This window comes from Phycodurus eques, chromosome 16 (assembly GCF_024500275.1).
Source record: "Phycodurus eques isolate BA_2022a chromosome 16, UOR_Pequ_1.1, whole genome shotgun sequence".
Taxonomy (NCBI): Eukaryota; Metazoa; Chordata; class Actinopteri; order Syngnathiformes; family Syngnathidae; genus Phycodurus; species Phycodurus eques.
Window position 1 is genome coordinate 1,104,112 of NC_084540.1, and position 13,408 is coordinate 1,117,519.

General features: G+C 40.2%; 1 protein-coding gene across 15 annotated transcripts in view; it reads right to left on the reverse strand.

Moving 5' to 3' along the window:
- LOC133414588 (thyroid hormone receptor alpha) overlaps positions 1-13,408 on the reverse strand; it is a 69,296-nt gene that overhangs the window by 15,292 nt on the left and 40,596 nt on the right. For 9 of the 15 annotated variants that reach the window (XM_061700055.1, XM_061700053.1, XM_061700048.1 and 6 more), the window contains 2 exons: positions 4,191-4,252; positions 802-923 (listed from right to left, as the gene is read on the reverse strand). In XM_061700055.1, coding sequence (XP_061556039.1) covers positions 802-923; positions 4,191-4,252 — 184 coding nt within the window. Of the gene's footprint in view, positions 1-801; positions 4,281-5,655; positions 6,779-13,408 lie in introns of those variants that run through there. The other 6 variants (XR_009770047.1, XM_061700056.1, XM_061700057.1 and 3 more) reach the window with 5 other exon arrangements.

The window sequence follows — 13,408 nt, forward strand, 5'->3', positions numbered from 1 at the left end:
TGACGTAATGAAACTGGGACAACATTTTGGTGAAAAGAAACCCTCACAAAACTGAGGTTACGGCGTACTTTGAGTAATGATTAATCTATGCTTACAAAATTATACAAATGCAGTTTGTTTTAACTCCAATTACCATGACTCTTTGATCAAATGTGCAGCTCTCGTACAAATATCATCGTAGTTTCTGCAAGTGTTCTTTCTTGAGTTTCAACACAATAAATCAAACATTTACTACAAAAAGCCAGACTAAAGCTTTTGTTGATCTCCTTCATTGTTTAATAGAGTACAATCAGGAAAATCTGGTTAAGGATTTCGCATGTTGCAAATGTCCAACCACAAAGTTAATATTTGTATGCACTCTCTCTTATTTGTCAAATTTAACATGACAATCTAGATGAATATGCACGGAATTTCAAAAGTTCAGATAATAACTGAATTCAACATTATTTAAAAGGCATTTTTTTTTTTTTTTTTTAAAAGAAATAACTCTGGCCAGCAGCAATTCAGTCTTTAAGGAATTGGCGTAGAGATCAAATAGCCTATCGAAGACCAACAGAAATGGAGTTGTTGTTTCAATTGCATGCCATTGTATAAAGCTGATAGTGTTGGTTAGGATTTAAAGTTTGTTTCATTTGTACACGGGGAAAAAAGAGCGTGAACTGAATGTCCTTCTGCGGATACTAAAGAGCATCAAATGGCTGGCATCTTAATGACACTAACCGTTGGGACTGCGATAGGCAAGGTCTTCTTTTATCTGCTTCACCCGCCAGTAGAAGACAATTTCACAGACTCTTACTGTACCTTGCACCCCTCACATGTGATGCAGCGGTAGTGGTAACCGGTCGCCTTGTCGCCGCACACCACGCATGGCTCATCCTTTTCCAGGTAGCTGGGGATATACCCTGGAACAGAGATGCTAAGAGCTATAGGAAAGGAGGAGGAGGTTAAGGAGACAAATGGGATGGAATTAGGAGAGAGGTGAATAAAGAATGCCGAATAAGGCGGATGAGCAGACGATAACGAAGATCCGGCACAGGGGAGGTTTTCAGGGATGAGGGACGAGTAGTGATAACAATGGGGAAGACAATGAGAAGTCCAAGCGGAGAAGGGGCTTTGCATTAAAACAGGGGCCATCAATGAAGCTCCTTTGTACGGCAACCTGAGGGTCTGTGATCGAGGCTTGAAAGTACTGTACACATATCCATCCACACATAAAGTACGTCACAATAGGTTTCAACGCAAGGTTTTCACATGCTGGGCATTTATTTCACATGATCGTGTTTGCTCTCACTCATAGCACGCAATCGTATATTTAGAACCTCAAAGCTATCGTGTTGGTGCACAAGCAGGAAGTCATCAGACTAACTCTGGAAAGCACTTTGAGATGCTTGTCATTGTATGAAAAGGGCTCTATAAATAAAGTTTGATTTGATCAGATGGTACGTCTTCACTTCATGGTCCATCGTTGAGCTTATGAAGCACGAGTGTACTTGTGCTCACAGGACCTGATTAGACTTTGCATTCTGTGTCAGATCTTTATTGATCCATAATCTTTTGCTTTTTTTTTTTTTTTTTTTTTTAAATAATGTGATATTCAAATATTGAATTAGTATTTCATTAATTTACAGTCATGTTTGACCACATCTTATTTTTTTCATAGGCAAAGTTGATTGTGGGCTATTCTTGCTCTACCATGTGAGTATGGATGTGATCACTAAAAAGCTATTCTTCCACTGAAGCCATTTTTGATTAAACTAGTCTTATGACTTCCAGAAAACCTCCATTTCCTTTTAAAATCAGTGCTTTAAGCAAAACTCCCAGCCAGATAATTGCATTTAATGTCATCTTTTACTCATGAGGTATCATTAAATCAAGATTTATCTATAACCACACAAGTGAATATGCTGTTTAGCATATTGTTTCTAAAGGCAGAGTATGTGACTTAAGGCAAGAAGCAGAATGGAATATGTAATATAGGTCCCCAAGATGATGTCGCCTACCCGTGTGGACGCCTCAGTTACGTGCTCTCTATGTTTTTGTGTTTTTCATTCTTCTTTGGAGACATTACGCGACTCACATACACAAGGGGAGACTGGCGAAACATCAGGGAGTCTACCCAGGACTTTCTTTCACCAACTTTCGCAAATCCGCTCAGGCGGGGCTGGGGATTGAACCCCGTTCCTCAGAATCGTGAGGCAGACGCTCTAACCAGTCGTCCACCGTGCCGCCGGTAAAGCATGCTTTTTTTTTTTTTTTTTTTTTTTTTTTTTTTAAATCTACAGCCGCTACGTTGTTCCTCGGCGCTTTTTTGATTGGCTACATTCCGTTTTGTCACAATTCACAGCATCATGACTCGGGGAAACGTCGGCTTTCCCCACACACATGAAGAGTTTTGGTTGTAAATATGAAACGTGTTAATTATTTAAAGACTGTCGGCCCTGACCTGTTTCAGACCCTATAATGGGGACAAATACACTCTTAACACACCTCTTGACCTAATAATAATCTTATAGGATAATCCTATAAAACAAAAGATAGTCTGGCGTTTGACGGGCTTGGTCGGTCGGGAAGGAGCAAAATTGGGACAAAAGCAGCTTGATTGCCTTTATGGGTGTATTGGGCCTTACTTGTTCTCGTCTCCAGTAATGTCTGTTATTAAAATGTACCATATCAACTAAAACATTATTCCCCTTGCAAATAATAGATTTGTTTTACTCAGCAAGAAAACTAACACCACAGCAACCTGTTTCCCTTGAATTCCTTTTGGCAACCAGTTTGTAATGCACCTTAGCCTCAGGCATGTTACAAGTGAATGTGCGTTGGACCCTCGAAGGTCACCCAATCCAAACAAGAAAATGTGCTCCTAGAATTTGTTTGGTAAACATCCCGGGTAAAAATAAGTTAGACTTTCATCCTCGATCTCCTCCTCAATTCCACCGACACACCTTTCAATGAGGAAGGAGAGTCCGGGACTCTGAGGTTGGCTCTCCTTTTGCTGGGGTTGAGATCTGTCAAGAGTTCCTAAAGGTTCTGGATGTTGTGGGACTATCTTGGTTGACACGCTGCTGCATCAATGTGTGGACATCGGAGGACAGTGCTGGAGCGGTTTGCAGCTGAGTGTGAAGCGGATGACCTAAGAATCAGCACCTCCAAATCTGAGGCCATGGTCCTCAGTTAGAAAATGACTGCATGCCTTCTGCAGGTCGAGGATGAGTACAGGAGTTCAAGTATCTTTGGGTCATGTTCATAAGTGAGGGAAGCGGGGGATTGATCGGAATATTGGTGGAGCATCTGCATTCATGTGGACTCTGCATCGGTCTGTCGTTGTGAAGAAGGAGCTGAACCGAAAGGTGAACCTCTCAATTTACCGGTCCATCAATGTTCCTACCCTCACCGATGGTCACGAATTGTGGTTTGTGCCCAAAAGAACAAGATCACAGATCCAAGCGGGCAAAATGAGTTTCCTCCGCCGGGTGTCCAGACTCTCCCTTTGAGATGAGGTAAGAAGCTCAGGCATCCGGGAGGGCCTCAGTGTAAAGCCGCTGCTCCTCCCATCAAGAGGAGCCAGACAAGGTGGCTTAGGCATCTGGTTAGGCTGTCTCCTGGATGCCTACTTGCTGAGGTGTTCTTGGCATGGCCTCAGAGGAGGAGTTCCCCTGGGAATACCCCGGACACGGAGAGACTGTCTTCCTGCTGACCAAAGAAGGTCTCCGGATCCCACTAAAGAGCTGGCCGAAGTGTTTGGGGAGAGGGAAGTCTGGGCTTCTCTGCTTGGCTTTCTGAGTCTGATATGAGACTGCAAATAGTGTTCATTTGGATTACTTTTTGAAGTTTTAGTTCCGTATTTGAATCCTGTCCTTTCAAAGATTTGATTAACAGTTATAAAGGGGACTCTTAAACTTTGGCGACCTCGGTGAGCCTATTCATGTTCTACAAAGCCTTTAAAAGAAAACAGCAAGGAGTCTAATACAACAGTACGGACAAAGCTGGGACACCTTTCACAGTCCACGAGGGGAGTCAGCTCTAAAATGATGAGCTGCACTGAACATCATCAACCGAACATAGACTCCTCTTACACATCAAAAGCCTCAGCATTTTATGTGAACCTGAATGGTGTATTCTGTTTTGTTGTTTTGTTATAATGACGACAAAAACATGGATGGCCTAAGTTTGAGGTGAATCATCCTTACCAGACATACTCTTCATCGAAGACTGGCTGTCCTTCCTTTTTCTCTTTGGCACATCGAGCCACCTTCCAGGAGGCAAGACAAGGAGGAATAACACTAAGTTAAAATTCCTTTTTATCATTATTAGTTGCTTATAATTTGATCTGACCAGCACCTATATCACTCATACAATTTTCTTCCTGTCCATTCAAGTGTCATATCTGAGATTTCAGTGCATTTTAGCAATTTTTTTTCTGTCCACTATAACACCCCAATGAAATTATACACTGGAGTCGCAACCCTCGCCCAGAAAAACAAAAAACAAAGAGCAGAGACATTTCTTGCTCGGTTGTCGCTGCACTTCACTGTCGGACAATCATATTGGTTTCACTGCTGTGCATATGCTCAGGCAGTAACACTGTGGGAATCCAGCTACACTGCTTACTATAATCTCTGCGAAGTGAGCTGTGAAACTGAAACACAACATTGTCATTTCGAAACAAGTGGAAAAAACCCAACAGGATTTCACAATAACAGAGATTTTCTTGGGTACAATTTGACATGAAGTTGATACTGTCCTCCAAACGTATTGTAACAGTGAGGTCAGTTCCTTTACTTTTGCTGTACTCAACGTTACTGAAAATTTGGGTTTATAACATAAGACTGATGTGAGAGACGTGATCAGCAACATCCACACACATATCATAGTTATGTTGAGTTCCTGTCTCGTATTATTGTTATTTTTTTCTATCATGTTTTCAGTCACAAATAAAGTAATTGGCTCATGTTTTTGAGCAGGAACTTCCCAGTATGAGATAAACACCTCATGGTTATCTTGCATTTATTGACTACCTATGATGGCATGTACGGTATGGTAGGCTCTTGTAAAAGGATTATTACAAGTGCTGGTAAGACAAACTTTTTATTGATTTAACCTCTTGATTGCAATAGATAACTAGACTGTTTAAGCATTTGCATGCGTATAAATTAGTGCCAATAATCATGATCACAATTTCTAATCTCTTTAGCATTGATTAAACTAACTGTAAATCCTTACAGTGGCAAATTTGACCTCCCTCGCTGACATAATTCAAACACAACAATGTGGCATTGTGAAAAGGATTACAAAACAAAGTTTTAAAAGGGTGCTAATAATACATAACGACACTGGGAATTGGGGAAAACAGATGCAAGAGCAAAGCAAACAACGAGCCTTGGGGTTGTAAGATGTCCAACATCCACTACAATAACATGAGAAAATAACCCACTGGAAAGTAGGCTTCAAACCTACACAGATTCTCGCCAGATGACAAATGTGTTACTTGAGAAAGTAGCTACAAATTGCATGAGGAATTCATTGAATTTCATAAACTACTACCAAGAAGAACACACTGGTGTTTATCCTACAAGAGACAATCAATACAACAAACAGAAACAGATCTCTTGACTGCAAAATGCATAGGCACACACAAAGTAGTTAAACACCAACCTGTTGATGCAGTATGACTGTAAAATATGCATGCTGCTCCTGTTATTTTGATGTATTTATTTTTTTGCACTTTCAGCCTCCCGGCAATCTAATTTACGGAGTGCATGCAGTGCTCAGCAGCTGTTTGCAGTTGTCAGTGCAGTACGTCGAGATCCTCATAGCGGTTGGCAAACACCATTGATCTAACTCTACATGGAGGTCTGAACTCCAACAACCTCCCTGTGACCTCAACACTGAAGTTGACCCATAAAAGTTCAACAGATTGTCAAGTAAGTCAAGCTTCTACTATGTGTTCTGCTATCCCGAGCGTTAGTCCGCCTGCCTCAGACTGGCTGCTGGCAAGAATGACTACGATGTTTGTTTCCCTCTCTTCCCCTCCCCTTTTCACTCTCTCTCTTCTTCCTTTCTGGCTGCTCTGGTCCAGCCCCCCTGTGTGTGTGTGCATGCCTGTGTGTGCGTGCGCGTGTCAGCATGTGGCATTCTCGGCTATCGCAGTACAATTCATTTCACTCTCATCTGTTTTGAAAGAATGCTCCAGCTTCCGGCCTGCCAGTCTTGATTTAAACATATGTATTTTTCTCCTCCCAAGTGTCCTCTTTGTCCTTCTCATTTGCAAATCCTTGTCCCCATCTCATGTTACTATCGTTGCTGCTGCTAGATTCATTTAAGTGAACTCATTTCATGTCCTTTCCTCTCCAGTATTTTCCTTTTCTTTTTCTCGCAGGAATATAATTCCCCCCCAAAAAAGGCTTTCTACATCCAAACTCACTTCATCTTAAATACTAATACGATTATATAACAGCAGCTGAGGCCGTCCTCTCCAGTCAAATTAGGTTTGGCGTGTGGGCATAATGTTTTAAATCAATTAGGATATCTTTTGGCTCTAATGCACAATAAATCATTTCCAACTAGAAACATTTAAGTACCATTTTAACATTCTTAATAGCCAAAGTGTGAAAAAATGAATTACCCTCTGTAGTATCGACACCCACCCTAATTTCTCGTGTATAATGTGCACCCATGTATAATACGCACCCGCAAAGTGGACTTCAAAATTCTGGAAAACCCTTCTACCTATGTATAATGCCTATTTACGATGCATGATTTTGCTTCTACAAAACATGAAGTGTTATCTGTATTTTGTTAGTTTTTACAAATAATTATTCTGAAGTTAAGCACTTTATTTGAACACGTAATACTTTCTTTCTATTTATTTGCTCTTATTTTGAAATTCACAGCCCTACTTATTTATTTATTTTATGAGAAAACACACAGTTGTGCTCATATCTTTGATTACTCACGCAGAATTTGTAGGATGGGTGCAATTCTTTAAAGAAAACATGAAAGGCCAGGCAAAACAATTTCATTTTATTTGAATGGGATTCAAATTAAACTGGCGGCAGAGTGGACGACTGGTTAGCGCATCTGCCTCACAGTTCTGAGGATCCGCGTTCAAATCCGGCCTCGCCTGTGTGGAGTTTGCATGTTCTCCCCGTACCTGCGTGGGTTTTCGCCGGGTACTCCGGTTTCCTCCCACATCCCCAAAAACATGCATGTTAGGTTAATTGGTGACTCTAAACTGCCCGTAGGTGTGAATGGGGGTGCGAATAGTTGTTTGTTTACAGTATATGTGGCCTGCGATTGGCTGGCGACCAGTTTAAGGTGTAGTTTAAAGTGTTTTTTCAACTGATTGAGTACAATTGTGCACCGCTGAATCCGAAAATGATTTTCTTGTTCAGGTCAGATTTTTATGTCAAGTTGTTAACAGTTTATTAATTGAAATTTTACAAACCTTTCTTACTGTCAATTGAATAGGAGACTTTGATCAAAGTGGGTACATGTAAATTGAATGTTACGTCATCATTGTTCAAAATTCAGGGCACGAACCTCTGTTTATTTGAACCTCTAAAGCGAAAATACCTGTAAATAAAAAATAAAATAAAAACGTGGACAAAACCAAAGTGATATTTGGATACAGTACATCAAAATTGTGTTAAATCAGCTAAAAAAATCTCACACAATAAATTTGTTGTTGACCAGTGTAATCATGCTTCAATGAAAAGCAATTCATAACAAATTTAATGGAAAAGATGAATTCATGGAAATGAACAAGAAAGCCATTGTTGATGAATTCATTTTGCTTAATTGAATTGCGCAATTGAAATATGCACACGCCTGTGGGCAGCATACAGGATTAAATCACAGTATTTCATCAGTAGTATCTTCTGGCAATAACATGAAATTATTATTCGCATCATTAATTCCTACAGATCGCGACCCTTGCGAGGATAAAGCGGTACAGAAGGTGGATGGATGGATAATTCCTACCGTACAATAAGGTTATTTGCACACAATTTTGAGTTCAAATAATATGCAGTTCAAACAATATTTTCAGATATGAATGCAACTGCTGTATAAATTCGTTCAATTGAATGTTATTACAAAATAATCAAAATATACAAACAAATAAATAAATAACAACATCAACAGAATCACTAGATTCTCTTCTATTCCAGGGATGACAGCACCCTTTTGTTCGCCCTCAAAAGAACACTGACAGTTTGAACAACACCTCCAGGTGAATTCCAGTCTCAGCTAGTCTGATTCCACGCTGCACTCGAGACAAGGACGCATTGAAAATGCTCTGTTTTGACGTGTTGTTGCTTATCCGTTCCAATGTTTGCTATAGAACCAATTCTGCCTTTTTAAGTGTGACTTGGTCGTGACCATATAACAGCTCTTACACAATCATGTTTAAGGAGACATTATGTAATGTTTCCACAAACTAAACCCGTTCCCAGGTGCCTTTGACATGCCACTGTCAAAATAGGAAAGATCAAGAATTCGAGAACACCCTATTCATAGAGGCCTGTTGAAAACGGCCTGTTTTGAGGCGGCGGTCCTGTCTAATGCAACTGAGCTCACCACACCTCCCATCGACAGGAGAGTGTGCCAACTCCAGTGTACCTTTGCGTTACCATGACAATAAGGAGGGTGGAACAAGCAGTGTTGCTAGTGGCGACTTGTGCTCAAGAAAACTGAGCCCCAGTAAGCGCAACAACTGCATTTTCACTCATGGAGGCGGAACCTCATCACCAGTCTGCCAAATTACACTTGTAAATTGATGTACGGACCATGCATGTAGTGCATGCATCAGGCGAATTGGCAGCACACAAATACACCCCCTATAGCTAACTTCGACGATCGAGTAGTATCGAGTTATTAGAAGCTAATGCTGAAGACTGTGCATCCAACAACACTGTAGCTCAGCTTAGCATTTGGCTTTGACATGTTAGACATGTTTTGGTGTAATCTGGTTGTCACGAGTGAGGAAAAAGAATGGTGGATCTCCTGTATTGTGTATTATGGATATCAGCCTGGAAAAATGTAAGCAAAATTCAGAAATACGTCTTCACAGAGAATTGTTTTGGATGTATGCAGCTTACAAAAAAAATAAAGATTGTTGTGTAATTCCACACAATAGGTGCGCAGGCATTCCAGAGACCCAACAATTGGAATTCAACGGATTGTCAAGTTTTCCATATGTGCCCTTGTATACTATTTAACTTGAATAAGATCAAATCGCAACCGTAACAAAAGGAGAGCTACACATTCTGAACTGTAAATATCTTATTTGGAAATTGCTTGGAGCATAAAATCCAGGAATGATGTTAAAACATGTCGAAAATGAATCGAGAACTATAACAAAACTGACTTTGCTCAGATAGCCTCGTTAGCTGCGGACTCTGAGGTTACGTCCCGGTGGCTAATGATAAGGCCTGCGAACTTGTCCGCAGGAGCTAGTCGGCAGTTTGAAGCCATTTCATACAACTGTTAGTGCTAGCACTAGCTTGTTCGGGTACATAACATTTTGTTGCCTTCTTGCGAGCCGTATCGTATTAAAAGTATGCGAACATACCTCAAGCAAGCCTTAAATTAATGTCCTCTCCCGAGCACCGGTGACCAAAAGCACACGTTTTTACCCCATTTTGTTCTTATAATACACACGGCGCGATCCATTGTTGTTATCGCCATGGTAACGAGTGTATCCAGTTGCGTTTGCGTTGACATGATAAAGCCCAGTGATCGTAAAAGGCGAGATGTGGTGGTATCAGAATACAATATTTTATTGCAGTAGTCTGACATAGTGCAATCATGAAAGACCAAATTTGTCTTGTAGTCTGATCCACGCATTATGTGTTGTCTCTTTCAGACGTGTTGTCTGTCCCACAGCACCGAAATCTTTTTTTTTTTTTCATAACTTCATTGGTTGTCAGATATTTACAGTACTACGTCACAAAAGACACGCGACTAGGCTAAAAATAAACTAGCTTTTGGATACAAATATACTGTGCACGATGGCGACGCGGAATAAATGTCTTTTGGCGAATTATGGCATTAAAGCCGATCAGCATAAAACGCTAACTATCGGCCGATACCGATTAAGCCGATTAGATCGGTGTCAAGTCTACTAATTACAACGCATCAAAGCATATCATCACAATTCTTAGAGACAAACAGAATATGCCTCTTTGGGGCTGTGAAAAGATAGCAATATCAAAACAGTCCGATTGGATACTTTATTCTGCCATATTCTCCCGTTCGTGCAAAAGTGTTTTTTTAAACGCCTGGCTTGTGCAACTTCAAGATACGTGCATTATCCCGTAATGGCTTCAGGCCCACTCACTGTGCATAAGCAGCTCATGTGTGCGCACACATGAGCTGCGACTCATTGAAGTCTGAGGGTGCCTGGAAGTCCTGGAGCGGGGAGTTTTCCTAAGACATGCGAATGCTATAGAAATCCATTTGGAAACTATACCACACTTTAAATGTGAAATTAACTTCCGTAGGGAAAAAAAAAGAAAATAATAAAAACGGTGTTGTTCATTTGCATTTAGTCACATCACTTCCTGTTAAAGTACCGTATCACGTGCCTGATCATCAGTGAGCTGACTGCTTTCAAACTTAGTCTAGGATTTGCCGCCTCCACAGCTAAGTCACTAAATTAACTCCAAACAGTAATATGTGGGTCTGCATTCTTATGTCTTCAGTGAATGTCTTTTCCTAGTTTGTTATTCCAGCTGTCACCCACGGTATTATATATTCATGCCAAATTCAAGGAAGTAGCAGCTGAAGCTTCTAAATTGAACTAAAAATATCCTTGTGAGTTCTCAGAAAAAAAGCCACTAATTAATATAGTTCTACCTATATTCTAAAATCTAATTAAAATTTGCTATGTATTTAAACGGAAATCAGTACAGATCAAAAACTCCCTGTGACTGTCCATGTGACTGCCATGCTTCAGTTAAATAACTCTTGGGTATTTAATTAAATTGATGAAGAACACTGCCTCCAAGCGCCAAGCAAGAGTTGTATAATGTTGTTTTGTCACATTCTGATTCTGATTCTGAAGGGAGAGGCTGGCTTGGCAGAGTGGTTATATGTGTGTTTCCGTTGAAAGGTGGGGTCATGTGGTTACACGTTTAAAGTGGCGCACGAAGAGGCCCTGTACACAGTCATAAGCATAATAACCTCAAAACCTGATGCAGATAATTGAAAATGCTAAGCATCGCAGGAAATGCACATGCTACAAAACCACAAGCACCTCTTACGGAACTGTAATGATTATGCTGAGCTAAAAAAAAAAACACACCCACGAGTTGTCTCACATCGTGCATTTACAATATATGCACCATAAAACCTGTTCAACAAAACAAATGAACGTTCTTCTTCCCTAACTTTATAACCACCTGAACAAACGAATGATGGGTTTCAAAATGATAAATACACACGTAGACCTGTGACTGATAAAAAAAAATTAAGACGATATTGTTTCCCAGAAACTATCATGATAAACGATAATATTGTTGAATGCCTCTGAAATCATGAAAATTAAGACCCACCCTTATACTTTTTGAAATTATTTATTTTATTTTAATTTATTTTAATTTTAATCAGTATCCATCCATCCATTCTCAACACCGCTTATCCTGGTTAGGGTCGCTGCAGCCTATGCCAGCTGACGTTTTTTTTTTTTTTTTTTTTTTAAATAACTATATTGGCCGTCAGATGTGTCCAATACTACGTCAAAAGACGCACGACAAAGCTAAAAATAAACTAGCTTTTGGATTCAAATATACTGTGCACGATGGCGATGCAGAGAAAATGTCTTTTGCGGTCTTTCAGTGAATTATGACATTAAAGCCCATCAGCCGGTCAGCATAAAATGCTAAATATCGGCCGATACCGATCGGCCCGATAAAATCGGTGTAAAGTCTAGTATATATATGTATATATATATATATATATATATATGTATATATATATATATATATATATATATATATATATATATGTATATATATATATATATATATATATGTATATATATATATATATATATATATATATATATATATATATATATAGTCAATGTTTTGTTCTGAGCCATTTCCCCCCATTTGTAGATGTGTGTTTAGCTTCATTATCCTGTTGGTGGACCCATGGCCTGCGGGTGAGGCCAAGCTTCCAGACACTGGGCAGCATATTTCGCTCCAGAATGCCTTGATCGTCTTGAGATTTTAGTGTACCCATGTACAAAACAAACCATAATTGAGCCTCCTCCACGTTTCACAGTTGGTACCCTTCTTTTAAAGAAAGAAGACAAAAAAACACAATGGTTACTGAAATAGAATGGAATTTATGAAATGTGCTGTCCGGTGTAAGAAACTGGGTGTCTGCAGGTCAATGGTCTTACAACAGGATAATTAACCAAAACACAGTTAAAAATGTCCAAGAATGCCTAAAGAAGAGGTCAAACACTCCAACTCTGGTAAACACCCACATTTTGCAGGGGGATAGGAACCAAGCAAGCCATGCCACGAATACCGAAAAACCCTGAATAATTGTGCGTTTTAATAGTTTTAACCGGAAATATATAACATACGATACCCTTTTAAACTCATCTTATAACCTTACCCTAAAAAATAAACATCTTACAGATTTCGCTTCCCATCACTTCAACCTTCCCTTTGTCTTCGACCCACGTGTGTCTATGTGTGTGTTTGCTTGTGTGAGCATCCAGAATGGTCTGAGACTGAACGCTCACCAAGGGGAGGGTGCGGGGCATGAGGCAGCACTCACAAGAACACGTGCATTCTCAATGACACAGTGAGAAACATGCACATGCGCACAACCACAAAGCAACAATCCCCTGCTGATGATGTCACATACCGAGGCATCCTGAGCTGTCCTCTGCTTTCTGCCCTCACCGCCACTTAATCGCTCTAATCCACATGCCCACATGATACATGCATATATACACAGCACACACACACACACACACGCACACGCACAATAGTAGCATCAGCACATGAACACAATCAATCAATCTTAATATAACGCTTTCTTGCAATGAACGTTTGCAACCAGGTACGAAAGTTAGAGTGTCTACAATTTGTTTAAAAAATACGATCTACATGCTACCGAGGCAGATAACATGACTATGGCTAACATCAGCTTGTTTCTGCTCTAACTTTACTTCACAACATTTTCTGAGAAAAAACTACTTTTACTGTTGTACTCCATTTTGATTTCATCCATCCATCCATTTTCTGAGCCGCTTCTCCTCACTAGGGTCGCGGGCGTGCTGGGGGGGTACACGCTGAAGCGGTCGCCAGCCAATCGCAGGGCACATATAAACAAACTACCATTCGCACTCACATTCACAGAGTTGTACGTCTCATTGCAATAC